This window comes from Pleurodeles waltl, chromosome 11 (assembly GCF_031143425.1).
Source record: "Pleurodeles waltl isolate 20211129_DDA chromosome 11, aPleWal1.hap1.20221129, whole genome shotgun sequence".
Taxonomy (NCBI): domain Eukaryota; kingdom Metazoa; phylum Chordata; class Amphibia; order Caudata; family Salamandridae; genus Pleurodeles; species Pleurodeles waltl.
In genome coordinates this window covers 51346223-51371092 of record NC_090450.1, presented here as the reverse complement: position 1 = coordinate 51371092, position 24870 = coordinate 51346223, and the positions used below count along the sequence as shown (strand labels likewise).

The window sequence follows — 24870 nt, the reverse complement described above, 5'->3', positions numbered from 1 at the left end:
GCGTGAGCAGGGTGCACATATATATTAATTTCTCATGTTTATTGTGTTTTGGAGCTATAAAATTTTATTGCCATTAATTTATTAATGTCTAGGGGTATGGAGTAGTCTATAGATGGTCAGAGTACAAACAGCTATAGACACCGAAAACTGAATATACTTGACTTTAAAGTTTAGTTTGTTTAGAGTGCATATTGAGGAACTTAAAATATCAACAGATAACACAAAGCATGCTCCCGTCATATGGCAGAAGCAGGGCTTTGATAAGATGTTTGTTTTTAGAAAATATGATATCTATCATACTATCGTTAGTATTTTCAATATTTAAAGGGGTCAGGTCATGATTCATGAGTGGCCATCTCTCACTGCTTCATTCTGAAGAATTTTTGATGTGGTACCCAGGGCACCTGAAATTAAGCATTTGTGCAGACCACATAATTTGTGAATTTGCTGCAGTTGCAGCATAATCCACCATCTGCTGCATAATGTGCCGATTTCACAAAAAATGTGTTTCTATTGACAGGGATCAAAAGTTACTAAAAAAATAAAGCACAGAAATGTGTTTCTGCACGATTGTCTACCCTTTGCAAAGATTAACTGATGACAGTTCAGTTGCTGACTGCTGTATTCAAGTGTAGAAATTGAAACTAATGAGGTTTAATTTTGCCCAGACAGTATTAATTGGTGTTGGAATGACAAAATAAAACTACCACTAATTACTCTACGTTATGCTGCATAATTTACCTTTTCCTGCCACAGAAATTTGTTCACACTGTTGCATAATTTGGCCTTCCTTTGCCCGAAGGCTGTTTCAGCCTAAACTGATACCCTTATTGTGAATGGCCCAGTTAATGGTCTATTATTTAATCTTTCCTGGAGTTACAATACTAGGATTACTGGAAAGTCGGAGTAGGATAATCCAGCTCAGTACGAGTTTGATCCCAGTGTTGCACGACACTTGTGGAGCTATTATAGGAATCTGTAATTCCAAGATTTTCCCCCAGTTCAATCCATTTTGCCAGCAACCTCCTACAGCCAAAAGTATCAGGTGAAAGTGAGCAGATCTACCATGTTTCAGAGGTTTTCATAATACTGATGGGGACTACTCCTGAAAATGCCCCCTGTGGAATTAAGTAGTCACTAATAATGAGAGCCTGAGTGGGCTGGTCTTCCTCCAGTTTTGCTTGTGACATTGCCACTACTGCTCTACAGCCTTATGAATTTGAAGGGTATATATTTATTAGAGCTGAATTTGATAGCTTTTCTATGCAACATAGCTCTAGATTGTAATTCAGGTTAATAGAAAGACAAGTTATGCAGTTTATCAAGAGATTTATGCATATGCTGGTAAAGAATACTTCAATGAATGAGATTTCCAGGTAAACTCTCCATTGATTTTGCTTATGTGGTTCCAACACGAGGTTATTCATTCTCTATCTGTGGTCATTCAAGGTTTGTTTTAATCAAGGAATGGGTAGAAGTAGATGAGTCATTGATTGTCATCTCTCTGGGATCTGATGGCATACTCATAGGGTGAAAGTAACTAGGATCAAACTTGCAAAAACAAGCAAATTGCTGCACTGACTATTTGTAAAGGGAAGGTATGAATCATATTGCAGGCAATACACAATAAATGTAATAGGACCTGAGATTGTACAGGATTGTAGCCTAATCTGCTAGTTATTTGCAGGTATTTGCTTTAACAAAGAGACATTATTGACGTATGCTATATGTTAAAAAACATTTACACTTTCTACAGGCTATGAAATCTCTTACATCAGGCAGGCGAATGCACTCCATGGCTTAAATTTCCATATGAAGATGTGCTATCAGTTGAGCATATCTGAAAAAGAGCTCACTCATTGTAATGATGGTGAGTCAAGGAAGTTGATGTCATAGATTTTGGGTGTTTTTTTATGTGGTCACAGTGAGTTCAGTGGTGTTTCGTGACTTGTTCTGTATATTAGAAGTTGTTTGATGCCCCATCTATAATTGTGTGTGGTCGTAGTTATAGTCACAGTGTCCAGTCATGGTGTCCAGTGTGTTTTTTTGTAACTTGAAGTATATGAACCATTAAAGTAATGTCTAGAGGAAATGTGTTTAAACATGCTGCTTCCAATTCCAACCAAGAATTATTTTTATCCAAACAATGTAAAAAGGTGTTAAAGGGACCTAATATGGAGACCCCTTGCTGTAACCAGCTGTACTCCTTCCTAATATTCAGTAACATTTTAAATATAGATACATTGATCCAGTATGTACAAGGAGGCAGTTTTCAAGTTTTTTTCCTTCGGTTCAGTCTTAGAAAGCGTACATTTTGGAGTATTTGTATTGCTGATTTATTTGAACTCATGGTATCATTCGACCCTTGCCTATTAAGATTTAAAATGAGGACATGTCACCACAATTATGGGAAAGGATTAACCGGTATAAAATAGCAAAATAATTTCTTTTTTACATTTCAGTTCACTGCAGAGTTTTTTTCAAGCTGTCCCCACTTTTCTTATCATGACCTTTATGATTTTGTATGATTTTTGCATAGTTTTGATTTAATTATGATATTCCAGTTTCATTGCTTTTTACAGATACTTTATTTTCTTTTACATTCCCTGTCAACTAGTTATCTGAGTTTCAGTTTGAGAATTTCAGGATTACTTTAGCTGACTTGATACTTCAGTTTGCTGAAACTATATCCAGACTCTTAAGATTTTGATGCATGATCTTCTTTCTGTAGGGAGCCTATCACTTCCTCTTTGGTCCATGTATCTACTTACAGTTATTTGATATATAACATGCATTTGCTATATAATGTACATACAATATGAAAAGCATGTGCTTACATTTTGTTGTTTCTATTCTACTGATAAACAAGCCCTTTATCTAAGTTTTCAGATTTAGATCTCCACCAGTGAATTGACAAACGTGAAATCCTTTTTAGTGTGCCCATTAAAAGTTGTACTTCTCTAAAGGGACTTTGTTATGTATTTCCTTTAAGAGACTGCACATATAATTAAAACAATATGACATCCACCTTAATTCTGACCCTCACGTTTGCCCTAATCTTGATCTTTGTAACCTTAACTCTCAAACCAACTTATACCTCACCGCTACTTAACCTTATTTGTAATTAGTTTTTTTTTCTAAAGCAATATTTCTTTATCTACAAATGTAGAAAATATAAATTTTTTCATTCTTCATTTTGTATTCATTATTATAGAAGTAACTATTTTTTTTTTTTTCACACAAAACTACTAGGAGACCAATATAATGTATTTCAGTTGAATTTAGTGCCACACATCCAACTCCAGGGTTTTAGTGACTCTTGTTTCCACACTCTTAATACTCCCTAACATATCAGATATTTAACACATTGGTGGACTCATCACTGGATTTGATTACATCTCAATTCCATGAGTCCAAAATGGCCTTTTTTGGATCCACCATCTTGGTCATATTTGCAGTTTCTTCCCTACATTCAAAATTTGATGTGTCTTATCCTACAGCACCATACACCATACACATCAGTAGATTGCTGGCTGTCCTTTTCACTTTCTCAAAGAAAGTGAACCCCTTCAGGCATGTAGATGTCTCAATCAAGAAGTACGGAGCATTATTAACAGCTAAAGTGTTCTGCCCTTTGTCTTGTTCCAGGATCATCAATTAGGGTTTCGAGATTTAGGCCCTCATTATGAAAGCTGCAGTGGCAGTCTGACCACAGCACTCCTGGTGGTCCGACTGCCAGATTACAACTTTGTCGGTCAGACCACAAGGGGACCACCGCCCAGATCATGGATCCCGGTGGAGTGGCAGCAGTTGGAGTCATGGTCAGCCCTGGTGGTGCTGAGTTCAGCACCACCATGCTGGTCACGAGGCCCCTTTCCACTAGCCTTTTCATGGTGGGGTCGCTGCCTTGAAAAGGCTAGCGGAAAGGAAGTGCTGGGAGCCACAGGGGGGGCCCTGCCCAGCACCCTGGAATGCGCACTGTCTACTACAGCAGACAGTGCGCATTCCAAGGGTGCTGGGGCCGTCTTTGTGCGACGGCATTGACCTCTGCTCCCTGAGGAGCTGAGGCTAATGCTGCTATACTGTTTCCACTGGGCTGACCAACGGAAACCTAATTCAGAGGTTTCTGCCTTTCAGCACAGTGGAAACATTGTAATAGGGCCGGGGAGGGGGTGAGACCACCAGCTCCGTGGCAGTCCCTTCCCCTTGAGGCTGATGGACCGGAGGTCAGCCCGCCAGCCTTGTAAGGACGCCTTAAGTCACAATCGGTTTTGACTTATTTTCTATGACAGCAACTTCTAAAGACCTTGTTACTTTGTTTACCAACTTCGTAAAATCACATGCAAATTATTTAAGCTATGCTTTATAGACTGTCAAAAGGATTGGACTTTGTTGATGCACTTGTAAATTGAGGTTTTCTAATAGAAATCTAAAGACTCTTCATACTGCTCCATGACTTCAAATAAACCTAATTCTGTAAACTATGGAGAGGGGGTCTATGGTAGATATTGCATCACTTGTATCACCAATGGTTCTTCTTTTATTGCCTCAATGATACCTTCTGTCCCCTTATGTATTATCAAAAGTAAATAGAAGCAGTGCATCTTCAGTTATAATATTTAACTATTTCTCCTAACCTGTTTTATGTCATTCTTGTACCTGTTTGAAGATAGGGGATCTATTCGCAGCCTGCAGACTGGTGTTGGAGAGCTGTTAGGGGAAACCCGTTTTTGGCATGGCAAGGACTATTGCAATTTTGTCTACAAAGACTGGATTCAGTTGGACAAACCTTTTGATGGTAAGGACATTTATTATCTGAGAGACAGTTTCTTGCAGAGAAATAAAGCTCATTATTGAGACATGATGCTGTTCATGCACAAAGGTCTTTGCATCCACAAGATTAGTGCAGAAGTCTTTTCAAGTGCAAGGCGTAATTGATATTGTACAAAAGAACATTGAGTTTCATAATGGATTTTACAAGTCACAATGCAATCACTGTCATCCCTTGTGAATTCAAAAGTTTAGTCAAGGGGTGTTCTCTCTATACCAATTCACAAGGGAATTCTCAAATGCTTTTGATAATTGATGATTTTCAGTTTCAAACCATAGAATAGTAGTACCTGCTGATGGCAGGTGGTACCCATTCACAAAGTGAATGCTCCCACAACTTGACAACTTTCACTTGGATTTAGTAAAATGGAGACATTAGATGGTGTAGACAGTAGTTGCATGCACCACCGAATGCACTGCCCATGCATACAGGTCTCATCTACAAAGTGTCATAGGTAGTGGGATTGTATCTCTTGTCCCTCTAGTTAACCAGGCTGCAATGCAGACACATTGACCTTTGTTGCTTTAAATGGCAGGTGTTATTACCCACCCAAAGTTACTTGTGACTCATTGTCCTACACTTGTGAAAAATTTAAAAGTTCTTAGTCTTCCAATATTCTTCACATCCATCATTTCTACAAAACATTTCCCAGCAATTCAAAGTCCTATTCCGATCCAGAATAACTAATATCAAATGCTGTGTTTCCGAGGGCTCTCCCGAGGGGTCTCCATTTTCACTTGTGCTATACATCATTTACATACCAACCTCAGTGAAGTCTCAGACTCCATTAAGATAGGCTACCACAAGGATGAGAATGAAACACATTTACACCTTAAGCTTAATAATACATTTGTCAGTCTCCACGTTAGGTCTCATTGGCCTTTACAGATTCACCTTTGGATGAAAGATAAGTAGCTCAGCCTGAGCCATGTCACCTCTACTCCCTTTATGTTTTGAACTGAACTGTGCTTCAATTACCTGTGGGCAAAGTTTGCCATTTAGTAGTATCTTTTGGAAGTGATCTATCACTTATCCCTTCCCCTCAAATATATGTAGCCTACAGAACCGCATTACATCTTTTTTTATATAGTGGTGTGGAAGATATGATGAATGACATCATTGGAGAAACTCTGCTCACAATAGTTCTTGTTCTGCTCAAATGCTCTAAAAAAATATCCCATGTTCTTGCCACAGTTATATTTCTTTTGGTTACTATAACAGCCTATAAACAGGATTCTGAATTTTTTGCTCTCAAAACTCCAAACTGTTCTAATTTCTGTATCCTTCGGTAATCAAAATCCGTACATTGACCTCTAGGAAAAGAAAAATACCATCAAAACTTTTACGTGGTAATTAACGCAGTCCATGATTGGGCACTAAGGTACATTACACAGTTGCTAGTCCTTCACCTACCAACCAGATATCTCAATTTTACCAATAGACAATTGTTGACTTTCTGCATGAATAGATAAACTTGGTCAGGCAATTCAAGTTATTCGTGGAATTCCCTGCCCTGACATCTGAGACAGGGACATTATTTTACTAAACTAAGAACATTCATAAAGCCTTTTTAACCCTAGTTGAAAATCCACTTGTCTTCAGCTATCTTCAAAGTCCAGACTAGATATCATGCATGTGATGCTCACCCCTGCTTTCAGAACTCTTTTATTTGAGTATTTTTCATCTTCTTGGGTTAGACATAGTGATAGTTGTCAGATATGAAACAACCTATGACACCATGCTTGTAAGATACTGTTCTGCTTCTTGCTAGTCTTTGTATCTTTGTATGCACCTTGCCCAAAAAGTATTCTAAGGCTACCAGAGAATGGTTAGCAGCACCTTAAAGAAATTCAAAATAAATACACACTAAAAGCTGGGTCCTATGAGTTACACACACATTTTCCAAATTGTCTATGAACTCTCCAGTGTTCCTTGCCATTTCAATAAAAAAATGGATGGAAGGAAGTATCATGTTAAAATATTACACAAATCCAACACCATCCATTGAATTTTCTCTTGCCATTTTGAAAAGCAAGTGTTGTTGGTTGCCTTAATATTGTATTGACTTCAAAAGACAAAGTACATATTAATTCCTGCTTTAATTTAGTCTCTGACCAATACAGAATCTTTGTTAAAATGGTTTACAAAAGTGATAGCTTTTTACCATGCAGTTAAGATTTTTTAAAGGGTATTATATGTAGCATGTGGCAGTCAATCTTTTCTAAATTTTCAAATTCCAAAGCAAATGTATCTACTTTTCTAGAACTCAAAAGATTCATTGATGATAAAAATGTTTTCATAGTTCTAATATTTCAATAATTAAACCCAGGTATTTTTCAGAGAAAAATGAAATTGAATATCCGAGTTTGCCTCAAGAGATTGGAAAGATGAACCTATAGTTTCTTGATTTAACGACATGATTTGTTACTAATCCCAGTATCTGATAGAGGCATCTAGCTGTAGATTCCTTACCTTAAGATTCTCCCAAGGTGCCAGACTGGATCTGGAAATGTTTTCATATAGGGGGGCTTTATGTACAGAGGTACTGCTGAAAAACTTCTGGATCCAGTCTGGCACCTAGGAAGAATTCTAAGGTAAGGATTCTGCGGCTAGATCCTGTCTCTACCAGATAAGGCATTACCAAAGGTAAGTAACTTGCTCAACAACATCAACTCATTAGGAATTGGTCAGTCTGTTTGTACATTTAAAACAGTTCTTGATAGAAATATGTGACCAAAAAGCCATTGCTCCTTACTTTGCAGAATATTACAATTTTAATGTTTTTAATTATTAATAACCTCTGCAGACATTTGTACATGCTTATTATGTTTGGAAATGTAGGATCTGAACTTCTATGATCATCATATGTAAATGGCCTACACATCCGACATGTGCTTGCAGATGAATACATGTGTGATATGTCTTGGAATGATATAAGGTCATGCACAGTCACTTTCTGTATAGAAATACATGTTTGCAGTAAGGTTTGTAATAAGATAGTCAACTAGTATCACATTCAAACAATAACATTGCAGATACATATGTTTACTGTTAATGTAGGAATTCTGTCTGCTTGGCTTTAGCAGAGAGAAGCCATAATCTTTGAAAGCTCCAGATGGGTGGACAAAGGGAACCACTTTGGTGTAACAGATTTCAGTTAGGGACACCTTCAAGTATTTGTGATATTTTGGCCTGAGCGATGAGATAATCATGTGGCCTGTCAAGAGTAAAAGTAATCACAAGTAGTTAGGACCAAATTTGTGTAGAGCTTTGAGTGTTATGCATGCAACTTTCAGGTGGATCTTTGATTCAACTGGGAGACAGATGAGTGCTCTGAGTGATGGGGAAATGTGATCATAATGACGTGTGTCTGCTAAAATTCTTGCTGCTGCATTTATTGTAGCTTTCATTGGGGCTAGGCTGACTTTAGGTAGACCTATGAGTGTGGCATTCCCATAGTCCAGTCTCGAAAGCACTAGAGATTGCACTTCTCTTTTGAGGTCTCTTAACGGTATGAAGGGCTTTCGTTTTCTTAAAAGGTGCAGATGTAGGTTAGCACTTGTGGTTTCAGCTTGTACATGAGCTTGCATGTTTAGATTTGAGTCTAGTGTGATGCCTAGTGATTATATGGAGTTGAAGATGGTTAGAGTGCAGTTTAGCGGTTTGATGTTGAGAGAGTACGGTTGTGGTTGTTGTGACCTAAGGGGTGGGGTGAAAATAATTAATTTGATTTTTAACTGATTTAATTTTAGATGGTTGTGTGCCAGCCAGTCTTCTGTTATCCTGAGTGTGTCATCCAGAGTCTCGATATCCTGTTGAGAGGAAAGAGTGATGTGAGCTGAGTATCATCAGCTTTCATGTGGTATGTGATTTTTGATTGTATAAGGATTTCAGTGAGTGGTTCCGTGTATAGATTTAAGTGTGTTGGCAAAATTGTACAACTATGAGAGCCGACCCGATCAACTGCATCCAATAGGGTAGTGCCTGTTTTGACTCTTTGTTGCTGGTTCTGCAAGAAGGAGGTGAACCAGTTCAGGATGGCTCCTGATAGGCCTGTCTGCGCTCAGAAATTTCCCTGAGATGTTTGTAGCTGACCGTGTCGAACGCTGCTGATAAATCTATAAGTATTAGGCAGTAGGATTTGTTTTGGTTTAGTGATGTTTTTATGTCATCAAAGATGTTTAGAATGGTGACCTCGATATTTTGGACCTCAGACACCACCGACTCAGCACACTTCAGGACTTTGCCAGGAAAAAGGACTGCTGTTCTGCTGAAAGGACTGTCACTCTGCTGGATTCTTGCTCTGCTGTTGCTTTAAATGGCAGGTGTTATTACCCACCCAAAGTTACTTGTGACTCATTGTCCTACACTTGTGCTGTGCTGGCTGCTGCCCTCCTTGCCTGGTAGTGAGTAAGACTGGACCTGAATCAATCCAACCCAGAACCAAAATGACTCCAAGGGTTTGCTGGCTTGCCTCCTGTTCTTATAAGGTATCAGGGTCACAAATGACTTCCAGTTCATCCCCTACAGCACCTGGACACCTGGACTCTGCCATTTGTCAGTCTTGCCTTGCCAAGTGGAGCCAATCTAGTCCTGGGTACATGGAAGTTGGTACAAATTGCTGCTCTGGTCCAAAATCCATGCATCAGTGCTGTTGCGCTGCTCGGAACTGGTGCATCTTCATCGAAGCTGATGCATTGCCGGTGCTGCATCGGAACTGCAGTGAGGATCAAAGGCACAGCACTGCCAACTGCACAACGCATCACCTCTATTGCTGACACAACCCTAACTTTGCACGGCTTGGAGCTGATGCATCCCCTGCATTTTCAGGATCAATGCCAATGCATCGCTTTCTTTGCTCCTCTGATCTTGTTGGCAAACTTGACGCAACTCCGAACCAATTTACTGTTTCAGGGGACCAAGGCTGGTCCCTGTACCCGACCCACACTCCATCACAGTCGGCCTGACTTTTCTGAGTTGACCCAGTCTAGCGCCACCAGATAGCCCCAGTTGGTGTTTTATGCTTCTAAGCGCTACATTTCAGTTTATTCTTTAAAAATTCATATCTCAAGTTCTACTTACCGAGTTGTCTTCATTTTGGTCCGGTTTTGTTTATAAATTAAGCTCTTGTGTTTCTAAACAGTAAGTTGTATCTTTATGTGTGGTGTTGTCTCTATTGTACTGTTTGAAGTGCTGCACAAATACTTCACACATTGCCTCTTAAGTTAAGCCTGACTGCTTTGTGCCAAGCTACCAGAGCATGAGCACAGGTTAATTTATGGTGTGGGCAGTCACATACCCTCCACTCCCATTAGACTTCTTTTGACCCTGTGATCCACTGCCTGCCTTTGTGACACTGCTGCGTTCTACAGACAAGTGGTGTCATGATGTGCCAAAGGCACGTGTAAGTTGCCAGTTGTCTGAAAGCACTAAGGTGGATGTCAGTGAAATGACTGCGGTGTCATCGAGGCAGTATCATACAGAACACACCAGCTTTATTAAGCCTGAAATGGCCTGCATTATGTCTTCCTACGATGTGAGGAGAGGAGTCACCAGGCATGCAACAGGGACATTGCTGTCAATGATGAGTTTGTTTCTCTTTAACCATTCTCTTTGAGAGTAGTTAATGGGTGTCGGCCTTTGCTTGAATCTTTTTTTGTGTGCTGAGCTCATTGATCACTTGTCTCATGAGTGTGCGTGGCAGATGGAGTAGACCAGCAACGAAGTTGAACATTTGTTACATAATCATTTCAGTGTGAGCATTTACGGGCAGTCAGCATCTACGCTTTTATGGTGTCACCTGTGCTTAATTTGTAAATAAAAACATGCCGGTGCCCAAAGCCCTCCTCTTAAACAAGTGGCTGCTGCAATTAAATGTGGGAGCACGGAATACTGAGGCAGAGTAATCCTTAAGCCATCTCGGGCCTCTTCAATCCATTTACACTCACTCCCTGCCCCTCCAGCTTACTCTGCAGCTGTCTTCTTTCTCCCATTGTGACACTTTTTTATTTTTCTCCTCCGTCTTTCCCATATGTGCCTTTTGCTCACAGCAAGTGCTGGGGCAGAAGAATAAACGCTGGCCCTCAAAAATAAGTGCTGGTGCTCAGCACCGGAAACATCAAGCACAAATTAAGCACTGGGTGTCACCAAGTGTATGCAGATATTATTTCCCGTCTCCCACCGTAATTGCTTTGTAAAATGTGAGTGTAAATATTGTATGTACAAGTCACGGATCTTAACATGTATATAACTCTATGAAAATGTATTTTTTGCTTGTTGAAAACCATTGCATGCAAAGTCTTGTAAGAATAATTCTAACACATTTCCACATGGTGATGCAGATTTCATTGACAGGTACAAAACTCCGAGAATGCCCTGGCATGACATTGCTTCTGTGGTGCACGGCAGAGCAGCACGTGACGTGGCCCGGCACTTCATTCAGCGCTGGAACTTCACAAAGGTAATTTAGAACTGGAATGCTGAGTGACAGATATTTATTTTTTAATTCACAGGGCTGTGTAAACAAATGCTTTGCAGGCCCTAAGAAAAAAAGAATGTGTGATAGCGCTATAAACGTTTGAATACTTTTATATAGCCGTTCACAGTATAATAATAATTGACGTGTCATGCAATTTGTTCGTCATATGAAGAAAGGTAAATCCAATTAAACTATAGTCTCATAACCCCAAAATAAAAGTAAACATCCCTCTAAACTGACACACGTGATCAGAACACAGATCGTCCATCCTCAGTGTCAAATCATAATAATTCGTAATCTCATATTTAAAAAAAAAAATACCTGAAGTTGTTCTACAAATTTTCTACCTTGTTTAAATATGTAATTTACCTAACGTATTGACATTCCCAGAACTGAGTCTTTTACATTCTGAAGTGGGATGACAGAACACATTGAGTTCTCATATGTGTACAATGTGGTGATGTAAATAGATCCTTAAGGTGGACTCTCCTCAGTGGCGTAACGAAACTGGAGGAGCCCCCCACCCTCCTCCACAAATAGCATGGAGGAGGCCTCCTCCGGACTCACTGCGTCCAGGAGCTGTGCTGAGGGCGCCCCCTGGAGCTCGCAATTGTCATTAACTCATTATGCACTGAATATTTTAAATCAAGGCCCAAAGGTTGTCCAGTATGTAAAATACAAGAAATGAAAAATGGGTATGAAGGAAAAATAGGTAGTTTTGAAATGAGCAGAAGATAATGAATTCACAAATAATGGTCATTTGTACAACTCTGACTTTGGGGTTACCCATATTATCATATGATTCAGAAGGCAGTTTGCAAAATAATTTTGGTATCTGCACACTGGCTTAAATTTGGACGCCAACAATTCATTTGATAATAACTAATGTTCTACTGTTCTGTGTTCCTATTTCTCTCCAAATGCAAACAGTACTTGTGTGGCTGTGCCTATTGTCCATGAAAGGAAAGGCCCCATTATGCAACAGGGAAACATCAAGATTTGTTCCCTTTGAAATGCACTCCTTCGGACTCTGTGGTTAGCAGCAGTATTTGGGCCCAGCCTCACCTGGCACCCATGGAGGCCTAACAAACCCAGGCATTTTTGTAAATGAACCACTCAAGGAACTCCAAGGTAGCATGACCTACATAGATCCTGCTATGTTTACTTACCCTCAATACCCTGCTAACTTAAAACTCTAGTTAAATCACAGATTTTCCCGAAAGATTTTTAAGGGAAAGTTCACAAATATGTGAGGATTGGCAGAATCCTACCACCAAGAATTTCTGCACTTCTCCTGATTAAAAAAACAGTACCCTACATGTGTGTGTGGCCATATCACCTGGAAAGAAGGCCCCAAAGTGCCACTTGAAAAAGTAATTTTGTTGTAGAAATTCATTCATTATTGCTATTTGGGTAGCTGCGATACTTGGGTCCAGGCTTTGGCAGCACCAAAGGAATCCTGACAACGCCAGACATTTACTAGACACAAGCGGAGTCCAGGGTGGTGTGGCAGCTGTGGATCCCACTATGTCAAACTGGCTACAATCGAGAATGATCTTCTCATTTCTGTGAGAGAAAAATTGAATATCTAGGAGTCGACCCAAACCATTCTATTTTAGATTCCCCTGGATGTCTAGGATTCAGAAATGCCTGTTGTGGTTTGGTAGGGCTCCATGGCTACAGACTAACCCAGAACTGAACGAAGCAGCCATTTACCATGGCAAGTGGCAGGAAATTGAAATGTCTTTAGAAGTGGTTTTAAATTATTGGCTCGCAGAGAGTGTCTGGCACTCTGGGTTAGTGCCTGAGTCCAAGATGGCCCAGTGCGCCACAACTTTTGACACTTTTTTTCTTTGATAGTCTGGCTGGCATTTAGTCCCACAGGTTGAGAAGATTGGGGTGGTTTTCACCTATCGGCGCTTTCTGGGTTGCTGGGTCAGGGGGGCTTCAAGTATCAGCCCACCAGACTATCAGAAAAAAAGTGCAAAGCAGATTTGGGTGCAATGTTTGTCTGTCTTGCCTCTGCACTTCAGTCTCCACTGCCAGGTATCTGTCAGTCTATGTGCCACTCAGGGGAAGACAAAATGGGGGAGCTAATCTCCTCTCTACAGAAATATATTTCAAAATTGACTGACCACCACTCCACATTTCCTTAATCTATTCCTGGCCTCCATTGGGCCTTTTGGTCGTATGGGGAGCAGAAACACTATTGGTTCGATGAAAGGATGGGCTGACCCTCACCCGGCGCTGCACACCAAAGATACAAAAAAAAAAAAAAACATTTTGGGCTGTGAAAGAAGCTCTTTTATTGTAGCTCAAGAATTTACAGCGAACATAAAATCCTGCTATTGCAAGCCCTAACATGATTTTTTTCCCCTTCCTTTCCAGGATGGTATGTTAAATTCATCCCCAATGGGAAGGAAGTGTGGTGACGTGAACATCTTGTTGTATGTATATTGTGTTTGTGTAGCTCAAACTTAGCCAAAGGGCTAAAAATGCATTATGGAAGAAACCCATGTCCTCTACTACTCTGCGTTTTTATAAATATGAATAGCATAGGCTGTATGTGGTATAGTAATGGATGTTCAGGATGGTATTTATTTGCTCATTACCCAAGTGAATAGCCTCACGAAGTAATTGAAAACCTGAGCTTCTTCATTCGAATTATGTTTGAGCTTCCTCCTATTAATCTTATCAAACAATACCACCTTATGGATGGCTACTTGAAGTCAATTTCTACCACTGGTTCTAACTTTTAAGATTAGTTCTCAGATTTCAAACTATATTAGGCACTTGTACCATTCTAAAACTATTTGGGGAATAAATTGGACCTGATTTCCAAAAATATTTTAGGGACTATGGAGTGTTTGGGAAATAAGTACCTGATAGTCTCTATTCCCAATATTCTAATTGTAGCATAAATGTCAAATGGAGTTTTGGTATCTCAAGAAAGAACTCTTAAATCGACCTGGCAACCTATTTCAGAATTGTGTTATTAAAAGCATAGCAAAACACTGAATTAACAATTGCACACCATGTCTGTATACCAACTTTAATTTACAGGTCTTGGAAAGAACTAAACTTAACAACAGTGACATTTTTAAATGAGTTTACTTTAAGTGGAAATTAGTTTACCAGCAGCTGTCTTTGTTGTGTTCCCCTGGTAATTCCAAGAAGACTTATTTTCACCCTTATAAAGCATATTATAGCAAGACCATTCACTAGGGGGATTGATTAAGAGAAATTACATTTTCTAGTTGTTAATGCACAATTCTTAGTGCATGTCTAACTTCCTAACATGTAGAAAAAAGTACAGAAGACATCTAGAGCTGGAACAAAAATAAAATAATTATTTGGTTTCACATTAAACTGTGCACTGATTTTAGAGCCTTTACAATTTGTCGATTCTGTTAATCACCTTTCAGCTGCATCATCTCTATCAACCTTAGGATTACGGGTGACAAATGACACTGCTGCTGTCAGCAAAACTGTATTACTATAATATATCCATTCAAAGAGTGACTTTGAGTTGGTGTATCAGAATGTAAAACAAAAATAAATAAATTATGTTAAACGTTCACCAATAGTTAAATATTACATGGGATTCTGCAATTCCTGTATAAAAACCCATCTCTAATTTCTTTAAGATTGTTGACGTGGAACACACCTAGTCACCTATTGTAAAAAAAATGACATCAGAACTCAACTGTAGTAACTTTTTGCAGTTGAGTTCTGACATTACTATGCTTGCTGCCAAAGCCAGCTGCCGAGGGGAATGGCTGGTCAGGTCATGCAACATCGTGAAGGCAGGTGTTTAGGGAGCAAAAGAAAACGGTGCTGTTCTGTCTTTTTTTGCTGTATATTGACACACAGAAAGGATATATTTATGCAACATTTTTATTTTTTGCACTCAGGTAACTATAGAAAAGTTAGAATATTTCTGCATGTTTCTATACATTCCGAGTTACTGCTCCGTTCTTAAAAAATGACTTGTATTAAACTGATTCTAATATTTCTTTGAAACACATTAAGCGTTTTCCAATGTAATAAATATTGCACCGGAGGTTCTATTTTTGTTCTTCATGTTTGCAGACATGCTTTCTCTTTCATGTGAAAAAGATATGTACGATATGTACCAAAGATTTAAGTGGTTTGTGGTGAAATTGATGGTGTGACCATGTAATATAAGCAAAAATTTACTCCCTGCTTTACATGATAAGGATATTACAAGTCACCTCAGAGTTCCATAAACTTAAAAGAAACTGAGCCTTCAGCCTCATTCCTCTATATGGACATTGGACTCCATGGTGATTAGCAATATCGTTGTAACATACGTCATGGGTATTTAATACCATCTATAATCAACAGACACAAGTGTAAATATTTAAAACATGATGACTAAAACACAATTATGTACACAATGTGAAGGTAAAAGGATTGAATCCACAATGAAATGTCAAGTTGGTTGAAAATATTTATTTGAGCTTTTCAGTTGGTTTGATTTCTTGAGTTCAATATTAAGAGCAACAATTCTAAATCACTAATCAGTAGTGCTAAATCCTAGATTTTAGTAAGATGCGTAGTCTGCAAAATGTTTTGATTTTCACAGTGAAGTAAAAGTAAATAGCTTCCCAAATGAGGGGGCCTTCTAAAGCAACATGCATGTATGAGTTGAGTTATAAACATATAGCCGATGCCCCAATTTTCTGAGGTCCCCACATGGCCTCATGCTGCAGAGTCAGATGCTTTTCTTGAGGCCTAAATCATTGTAGCAGATAGCCATGACAGTGCAAAGTTCTAGAACCAACATTGAGACTTAGCTCGATTGTTTTCCCTTTGAGGATTCCACATTGGTCTTAAAGAATTTCACAGAAAATAAACCATTTTGCCTTATCAGTCAAGAAGATTGATAATGATCATTCCGTTATTGAGGGGTGGGTTGGAAGGGTATTTGCATAGATATATTTTTAATCAGTGGCATACTGGTCAGGTGCAATGAAATATGTGGATTCCACAATTCTGTATTTCCTTGAAACGTACTCGCACGGAAAGAGACACTTGATCACAGGTTAACCTTTACAATATAACCTGTCATGGCACTTGTGCTCTTTAAATGTATGACTTTCATCTTTATCTGTAACTGGGAATTAAGTTTAGCTACAGAAGAACACCCACACTGCTATCGCAACACTGGGGCTCAAATTATTATAAATAATGATATACTGCTCTTCCTAACAGACTTTATGACATTTATGATACACATTTTACTTGCTAGAAATTTTGTTATATCAGTGTAATTCCAGTTGTTTTCCTCCTTTTTCTTCCAAAGCTGCGGTATATTGCTCTGGGCTCTCAAAAATATATGTGTGCCGCTGTGGGAAAACAAATATGTGTTTCCTTCCCTTTTAAGCATTAAAGCAGTTGGCATTGAAATGGATCTCTTTCCAAAATGTGACATTGACATACCGTTTCATTCACTGTTATCTGCTTATATATGATGTTTCTAGTGTACCTAAATGCCTGTTAATACAGTACCATAATTCTGAAAGTGTATATATTTGTATTTGATTATAAGTTTGTGTTTTCTTTTAGATCATGAAACCTAAATACAGATCTCTTTCATATCCATTCCTGTTGCCAAAGACACAAAGAACGGCTAAAGAATTGAATTACCATGTTCCGGGAGCCAGTCATGCAAGAGTCCAGGTATGTGATTTTTGCTGCATGAAATATAACAATACAGAACTAGTGTTATTGTATTCTCTTCCAGTTGCAGTCCTGGTGGAGTGAAAATAGTTTGTTATATTTCTTTAACAAAAATGGTTGTTGCAAAAGGTAAAAAGCTTAGATTGAGGTACCATGTGAAAAGCCTCAGTTCAGTGTGCCTTTTTTTTATTCTAGTCAGTTGCAAGTTCACATGCACCAAAATGAATTTGTTAAATAATGTATATTAAATGTTCTCTGCTGGCTAAAGTTCTATGTTGATAATGTCAGCTTGCTTTATTTACTTTAATGAGTAGTTTGGCTACAAAATAAGTTATCCTCCTGAAAATTAAACACCATTATCCTGTTTTTGTGGTCTGCCTATGAAACTCATTATTTTTACTATATACTCTGTTGGAATTACATTCAGTGGATTTGCTTCATGCCAATTTGCTTTTTTTAGCTGGGTTTCAATTTTGGCTTTGCACTTGAATTTCATACTTACTTGCATCAGAAGTTTATTTATGGCTTGGACTTTTTTTCACTTCAGCTATCAGCCCACATTATTCACATATTTCACACATTTCCTGTCTACAGAGAGAAAAACAGGCATTCTTTAAAATGTCTAGACATTTTAGATCAGTAAATATTCCTTACTTAGGGGGAAATTATTATATCAATTCCCTCAGAATGTTAAAGTATTTGTTTCCTTTAATAAAATAAAACATACTTCACTAGAACAAATGCTAGTTTGGTTACAATATTGGTGTGTGTACTTCTTAGGGAATATTAACTTGCCCCACCACACAGCTGTCTGTCTGGATACACTTATGCATGCATGAAACTATATCAAGGTTTTGTGCACACTCTAAACGCCATAAACATGTTTCCATCATCTTTGAAGACCTCTGAGCCACTGCCAATCCTTGATTTTAATTAAATCGAATGTAAGGCAATGTTATTTTTTTCATCATTGGTGCATGATTGACTTTCATAGACTACAAAGTTTTCTTTTTGTATTTTACTGCAGAATAAAACTGTGGTTTGCTATTGTGGTATCTTCATTAATATTCATAAGCACTGAGTAACTTTGCCTATGTACTTGAAAAACAAAACATAGACGGCTCTCTTTTCAAATGTAAAAATAACTTTAGTAATGCTTATTTGCTATTAGATATTTATTTAACACTAAGCAAAACTAATAAAACCTGTCAAAAAGGACAATTTTGCTGCATTAGTAACTTTATAAGTCCTCTTTTGAAAAAATAGAAAACTATTTAATCTGGCAAATTATGCTACGTGAAGCTGGTTTCGAAAGCAAGATTGCAGTAGTACGCCATTGTGCTATCCTAAATTGGCCCAATCTGATCTGAGATTTCTTGTGTGCCTGTTGAGAGAGGACCTGACATTTAAAGTTGGGCTGTTCCTATAGCTGAAGTACCAACACCTATTTACATATTGCACATTCCTGTCTGTGGTAGCTAGTGGGCAAAAAACAATGGAATGGAATGCAGCGCTTGGGAAAATGGTAGAGCCTAACTCAAGCATTTCACCCACCTTCTATTTTTCTTTTTATTCATGTAACCTAATCTCAACTGGACTCAGCTCTTTTTTCTGCTTCGGAAGTATCTCAGACCTCAGGATTTTTTTTTTATACTGAAAACATTTTTAAGTGAAGTATTTTAATCTTTTATAACCACACAATATTTTAGAGTGGTTTTCCTGTATATTGTACAATTAGGACTCCTTTTCGAAATAAGTAACATAGAACTTGCTAAGCTCAGTTGCAAAAGCACCAGACATTTTAATAATACTTCTGAGATAATCATTATCATGGACGTTCCATTTGATGCCAATGCTTGAGATTTGTGTGCATTATTTTCTCCACAAAAGGCATATTCAGCACTCACATATTTTTCAATTTCATTACCAGCTTCACTAGAGATATTGATATTGGAAGTTTAATAGTTGGAACAGCAATAAGAAGTTTTTTTTTTAGATCTGACCTCTAAGACAGCTTTAATTGTCTTACAAGGCTAGTTTTTAAAAAACATGAATAATGTACATAGAGTGGCTTCCAGTCAGCAGACTTCATCTTTTGGTCTGTTAAGGTGTTATTCACATTTTACTTCTGCTTGTCACAGCACAAACCATGATTTAAACGTCCAGCCACTTTTCACATTGACTGTTTTTACTTTGAGTGAAGGCACAAAGCCAGTGCACATTGTTCACGTCTGCCTCAAAATATTTCCTTCTCTTCACTGACAAAAGTGGTTCAGTGTGTGTTTATTTTTAATTAGTATTACTATTAACATTACGTTGGAGCTGCTTATTTTGCCTGCACTTCGGGTTTCCAGTTATATGTCACTTTCTTTTCTGTCTCTTTTTTTTCTTGAACTTGGTATAGACTTTAAGTGGCAATGTAAAATAATTGTAATAAAAAGTGTAAATGAATTATACTTGCGTGTGATCGGACTGTTTGGTTAGATGGTCACTTATTCTTCTCTCCGTCAGAAATAATAATTATAAAACTGATGGTTATTTTTTAAATGTTTATTCCAAGCATGTAGTAGCCACATTTAGGTAGCAACATAATGACCTTTTGTTTATTCTTATGATACATGCCTGCAATAACACCAACAAATTACCACACTAGCTTTCCAACGTAAGTCCATAATGACTTGGTATATGTTTGTTTTACATCAAAGAAGTTGTCTATCGATTTGCCATCAGCCTCCATGAGATGACACTATAGGCACCATTTGACCCATACCTGAATGTAACTCATCAGTTCTGGGATCCTTAAACTTTTCTTTCATGAGAAGGTAACTAAATGGCTTTTTCTGGTCTGTCTTAGAGTACTGCAGGAGGTTCAGGTGCAGAAAACAAAAGGCCATCCTGAACACAAGCCTTGTTAATCAAAGGACTCTATGAGCATAACATGTCCTAGGGATCATGCTAATCACAGATTGGTTCTGTCATGAATGAATGAAATATTTAATGTCTATTTATAGAGCACATCTGGTACCTCAAAGGCATTCTGGTAATAAATTACTTGAAGAAATCCCGTTTGATGACACTATAGTATACAATTGAAAGGAAAGGAGGCCGTTCACAAAATATCATACCTTCATTAGGCATCATCTAAGGATATGCTTATATATGCTCTGTGGAGCCTGATGGAGTTCAAGCTAGGTCTTGCTCTTAGTTTTACTAGGTGCCAACTAGTAGGCTCAAATGTTCTGAAAATATATTACATTTTAGATTAAAGATTGATTCCTTTGTTTATTTATTATTTTTGATCAGTGCAAACGTGAAAGCATAATAGTTTTTGAAACGTGAGTAAAAAAAACCTAATAAAAATTGAAACTGTATGGCAGAGTTAAAATTTGTGAATGTATCATTTACAGGACACCATTAAATTGTAGCGAGTTTTGTGATCTTTAAAATATAAAATTCCCATATTTGCAGCCCACTGAAATGTTATTTGAATATACCTGTTGAAATTATCTTTCTCTGTTCCATTATAGATTTCCGTGAACAAAATTTATACTGTACCTTTTTTTGAGACAGCAGTCACAGCTATCAAATGCACAGCCATTATAAATTATACAATGTCTGTAGTACATTGTTTATTCAAATTCCACATTCAAATTAATTCTGCAGTACTCTCTGTGAGAACGGGAAGCTGTGGTTGCTGGAAATTGGCAAGTGTCATAGGCCCTCGTTCTGACCCTGGCGGTCGGTGATAAAGCGGCGGCCAAGCCGCCAACAGGCCGGCGGTCTAAAATATGCAATTCTGACCCTGGCGGGAACCGCCAACACAGCCCGCCAACTTAACACTCTGACCGCCACAGCGGTACAAACAAACAGCGCGGCGGTTCCCGCCAACAGCCCGGCGGCAGACAATGTACCGCCCACCCTATTACGACCCACCAATCTGCCACCTTTTCCGGGGCGGGAGCACCGCCGATAAGAACACGGCAGAAACAGACTACGAACGGGAAAACGCTCACCTCTACGCACTCCACGCGAGATTCCGGCAGTATGGAGCCAGAGTTGCAGGTCATCCCCGCACTCCTATTCCTGCTCATATACCAGGAGCACGCCCGGCGGCGCGGAAGACATCGGTGAGTACTGCACCTACGACACAGGGGAGGGAAAAGATTACCGGCACACACCCACCCACCCACACCCACTACAACACACACATCAATGCATTCCCACAGATCACTGTCACAACCCACAAACCACCCCCCTCCGAAATAATGCAAAGACCAAAAGAAGAGATCATAAACGGCCAGATATATTGAAATATGTACACCAGTAATCCCAATTAATAAATAAACTATGTACAAAATATATACAGCTACTAAATGTAGTCCAACCACTGTCCGTGGATCACAGGGGTCCTGTGCAAAGGGGCAAGGCCCAGTCCCACGACAAGAACTCCACGGAGAGAACACTGCAGGGGCATCAGAAAGAAAATAGGACAGGCACCTCAGGGGGAAGGGAAGGGGGGGCACCTCAGCCACTTGAGTACACGACGCCAGATCCACGAGGGGTCCATACAGTGGGTGGCCTGCCCACTGGGCCATCCTGGGGAGAGCAAAGCCACAGTCCAAACAGTCCATACAGTGGGTGGCCTGCCCACTGGGCCATCCTGGGGAGAGCAAAGCCACAGTCCATACAGTCCATACAGTGGGTGGCCTGCCCACTGGGCCATCCTGGGGAGAGCAAAGCCACAGTCCATACAGTCCATACAGTGGGTGGCCTGCCCACTGGGCCATCCTGGGGAGAGCAAAGCCACAGTCCATACAGTCCATACAGTGGGTGGCCTGCCCACTGGGCCATCCTGGGGAGAGCAAAGCCACAGTCCATACAGTCCATACAGTGGGTGGCCTGCCCACTGGGCCATCCTGGGGAGAGCAAAGCCACAGTCCATACAGTCCATAACAGACCCCACTGCCACTGGAGGAGGCAAGTTGGCCAGAGGACATCCTGCAGCCCTGCCCGAGATAGATCCTGCCCTGCCACGTCTGCCAAAGGGCCAGCGGTTCTTGCCCTGAAGGGCCCAGTTCAGCGGTTCTTGAGACGGCGGGGCCCAGTTCAGCGCTCCTTGCCTTGAAGGGCCCAGTTCAGCGCTCCTTGCCTTGTAGGGCCCAGTTCAGCGGTCCTTGCCCTGAAGGGCCCAGTTCAGCGCTCCTTGCCTTGTAGGGCCCAGTTCAGCGGTCCTTGCCCTGAAGGGCCCAGTTCAGCGGTTCTTGAGACGGCGGGGCCCAGTTCAGCGGTTCTTGAGACGGCGGGGCCCAGTTCAGCGGTTCTTGCCCTGAAGGGCCCAGTTCAGCGGTTCTTGAGACGGCGGGGCCCAGTTCAGCGGTTCTTGAGACGGCGGGGCCCAGTTCAGCGCTCCTTGCCTTGAAGGGCCCAGTTCAGCGCTCCTTGCCTTGTAGGGCCCAGTTCAGCGGTCCTTGCCCTGAAGGGCCCAGTTCAGCGGTTCTTGAGACGGCGGGGCCCAGTTCAGCGGTTCTTGCCCTGAAGGGCCCAGTTCAGCGGTTCTTGAGACGGCGGGGCCCAGTTCAGCGGTTCTTGAGACGGCGGGCCCAGTTCAGCGGTTCTTGAGACGGCGGGGCCCAGTTCAGCGCTCCTTGCCTTGAAGGGCCCAGTTCAGCGGTCCTTGCCTTGTAGGGCCCAGTTCACCGGTCCTTGCCCTGAAGGGCCCAGTTCAGCGGTTCTTGTGACGGCGGGGCCCAGTTCAGCGGTTCTTGCCCTGAAGGGCCCAGTTCAGCGGTTCTTGCCCTGAAGGGCCCAGTTCAGCGGTTCTTGAGACGGCGGGCCCAGTTCAGCGGTTCTTGAGACGGCGGACGGTCTATGGCCAACTGCTAATTGCCTGGTGGTGCCCTCCTGGGCAGCGGGGATGGTGCTCCTTCACTGCCCACCTGGGCTGTGGGTGGTGGGGCCCTCCTGGCCAGCTGGGCTGGGTCCTCCCTGGGCAGCGGCTATGGGGGTGGTGGGCTCTCCCGGGGCAGCTGTGCCGGTTCCTCCCGGGGCAGCGGCTATGGGGGTTGTGGGCTCCTCCTGGGCAGCAGGCCTGCTGCCTGACCTCTCTGACTTGCTGCCCTTGCCCTCCTTAGTCGTGGGCCTGTGGCCCTTTCCTCCCTTTGGAGCTGTGGCTGGTGACTGTCTCTGGGTGGTGTCCGGGGGGGATGTAGAAGGCGGGCTCCTGCGGCGACCCTTCCGCCTTCTGCTCCTCTTCCCAGGGGGTGGGCTGGCTGTCCCCTTGCTGCTGGGCGAAGATCCAGACATGCGGGCTGGCGGGCTCCAATACCCCTGCACCCTTGTCAAGGGGGCTGCAGGGCTGGTGGTGGCTGAGGTGCTCTTCTTACCCCGACGAGAAGGAGGGGGGGGCTCAGGGTCAGGAAAGAAGTTAGTAGTGGCGAGGAAGAGCTTCTTGGGACAATGGAGAGTGGTAGGTACAGTGGGAATGGGAGTGGAGGGAGAGGATGTGGTTGTAGGTGAGTCACGTTTGCTGTCTTTGGGTGCAGGTGCAGGAGGGATAGGCTGTCGTGAGGTGGATGGCTGTTGGGTGGGTGGGTGGCTGCGTTTGTGTGGTGTGGAAGAGGGGGTGACAGACACAGTGGGAGAGGACACAGGGGACGTGTAAATGGCAGTGGGGGTGGTGACTGCACGTGTGCGGACTGGAGTGGAGGGTGTGCTGGTGATGGAAACACTGGCTGATGGTGAGGTGAATGGAGGTGTGAGTGTAGACGTCACAGGGAGGGAGGAGGGAGACGAGGAGGTGGGGGTCACAGAGGTGGTAGTGACTGTTGGCATGTCTGCATCGGAATGTTGCGTGTGTGAATGTCTGCGTGATCTGTGGTGCTTATGTTTGGATGAGCTTCTCTTGGGTGTTGAGGTGTGTGCAGGCTGGTCTGATGGTGTGGGTGGGACAGGCAGAGGAACAGGAGACTGGGAGGAGGGAGTTAGTAGAGGCAGGCAGGAGACAGGGACAATGGCTGCCGTCAGTGCTGAGGCCAGAGCCTGGAACGATCGCTGATGGGCAGCCTGACCCGAATGAATGCCCTCCAGGTACGCATTGCTGCGATGAACCTCCCTCTCCACCCCCTGGATGGCATTCAAAAGGGTAGTCTGCCCAACAATGAGCGTTCGGAGGAGGTCAATGACCTCCTCACTGAGGGCAGCGGGGGTAACAGGGGCAGGGCCTGAGGTGCCTGGGGCGAAGGAGATGCCCGGCTTCCTGGCAGAGCGGGCACGGGGCGAACGCTGAGGGGCTGCTGGGAGGGCGGAGATGGTGCGCTGGGTGGCGGCTGTACCTGTAATGGCGGGGGGCACGGATGGTGCCACCCCCGCAAGGGAGCCCCCTTCCGAGGACGTGTCCGTGTCGCTGCAGGGTCCAGTCGTCCCCGTCGTGGAGCTCCCCTCGCCCTCCGTCTCACTGGTCCAGTCTGACTCTGTGGCATGGCCTCCTGGGCCATGTGAGATGCAGCTCCCTCCTGCCCCGATGCCACTTCTCCTCCGCCTGATGATGCTGATGCACACAAGCACAGAAAGACAAACAAAAAGGGGGGGGGAGAGAGAAATAAAGGGATATTGAGTACATGGATCTCCGGTACAGTTAGCGGACATGACAGACACAGATGCCCCCTGCACTAAGTTGCGCACTTGGGGTACGCTACGCATTCCGTGGAACATGCCCTACACGCCTAGAGTTGACAACTGCACCCATGGATGACACGGCCCAGGGATGGCTGTACTGACAAACTACTGAGGGTGGTGGCTGGGGACACAGGGGCTTACGGGGGTGCCCAGCCTACAGATATCGCCCTGGCCTAGGGGG

General features: G+C 41.9%; 1 protein-coding gene across 2 annotated transcripts in view; it reads left to right on the top strand.

Annotated features, from left to right (window-relative positions):
* PLD1 (phospholipase D1) overlaps positions 1 to 24870 on the top strand; it is a 370963-nt gene that overhangs the window by 277649 nt on the left and 68444 nt on the right. For both annotated transcript variants that reach the window (XM_069213037.1, XM_069213036.1), the window contains 3 exons: positions 4670 to 4798; positions 11173 to 11291; positions 16902 to 17015. In XM_069213037.1, the coding sequence (XP_069069138.1) occupies positions 4670 to 4798; positions 11173 to 11291; positions 16902 to 17015 (362 nt within the window). The remainder of the gene's footprint in view (positions 1 to 4669; positions 4799 to 11172; positions 11292 to 16901; positions 17016 to 24870) is intronic.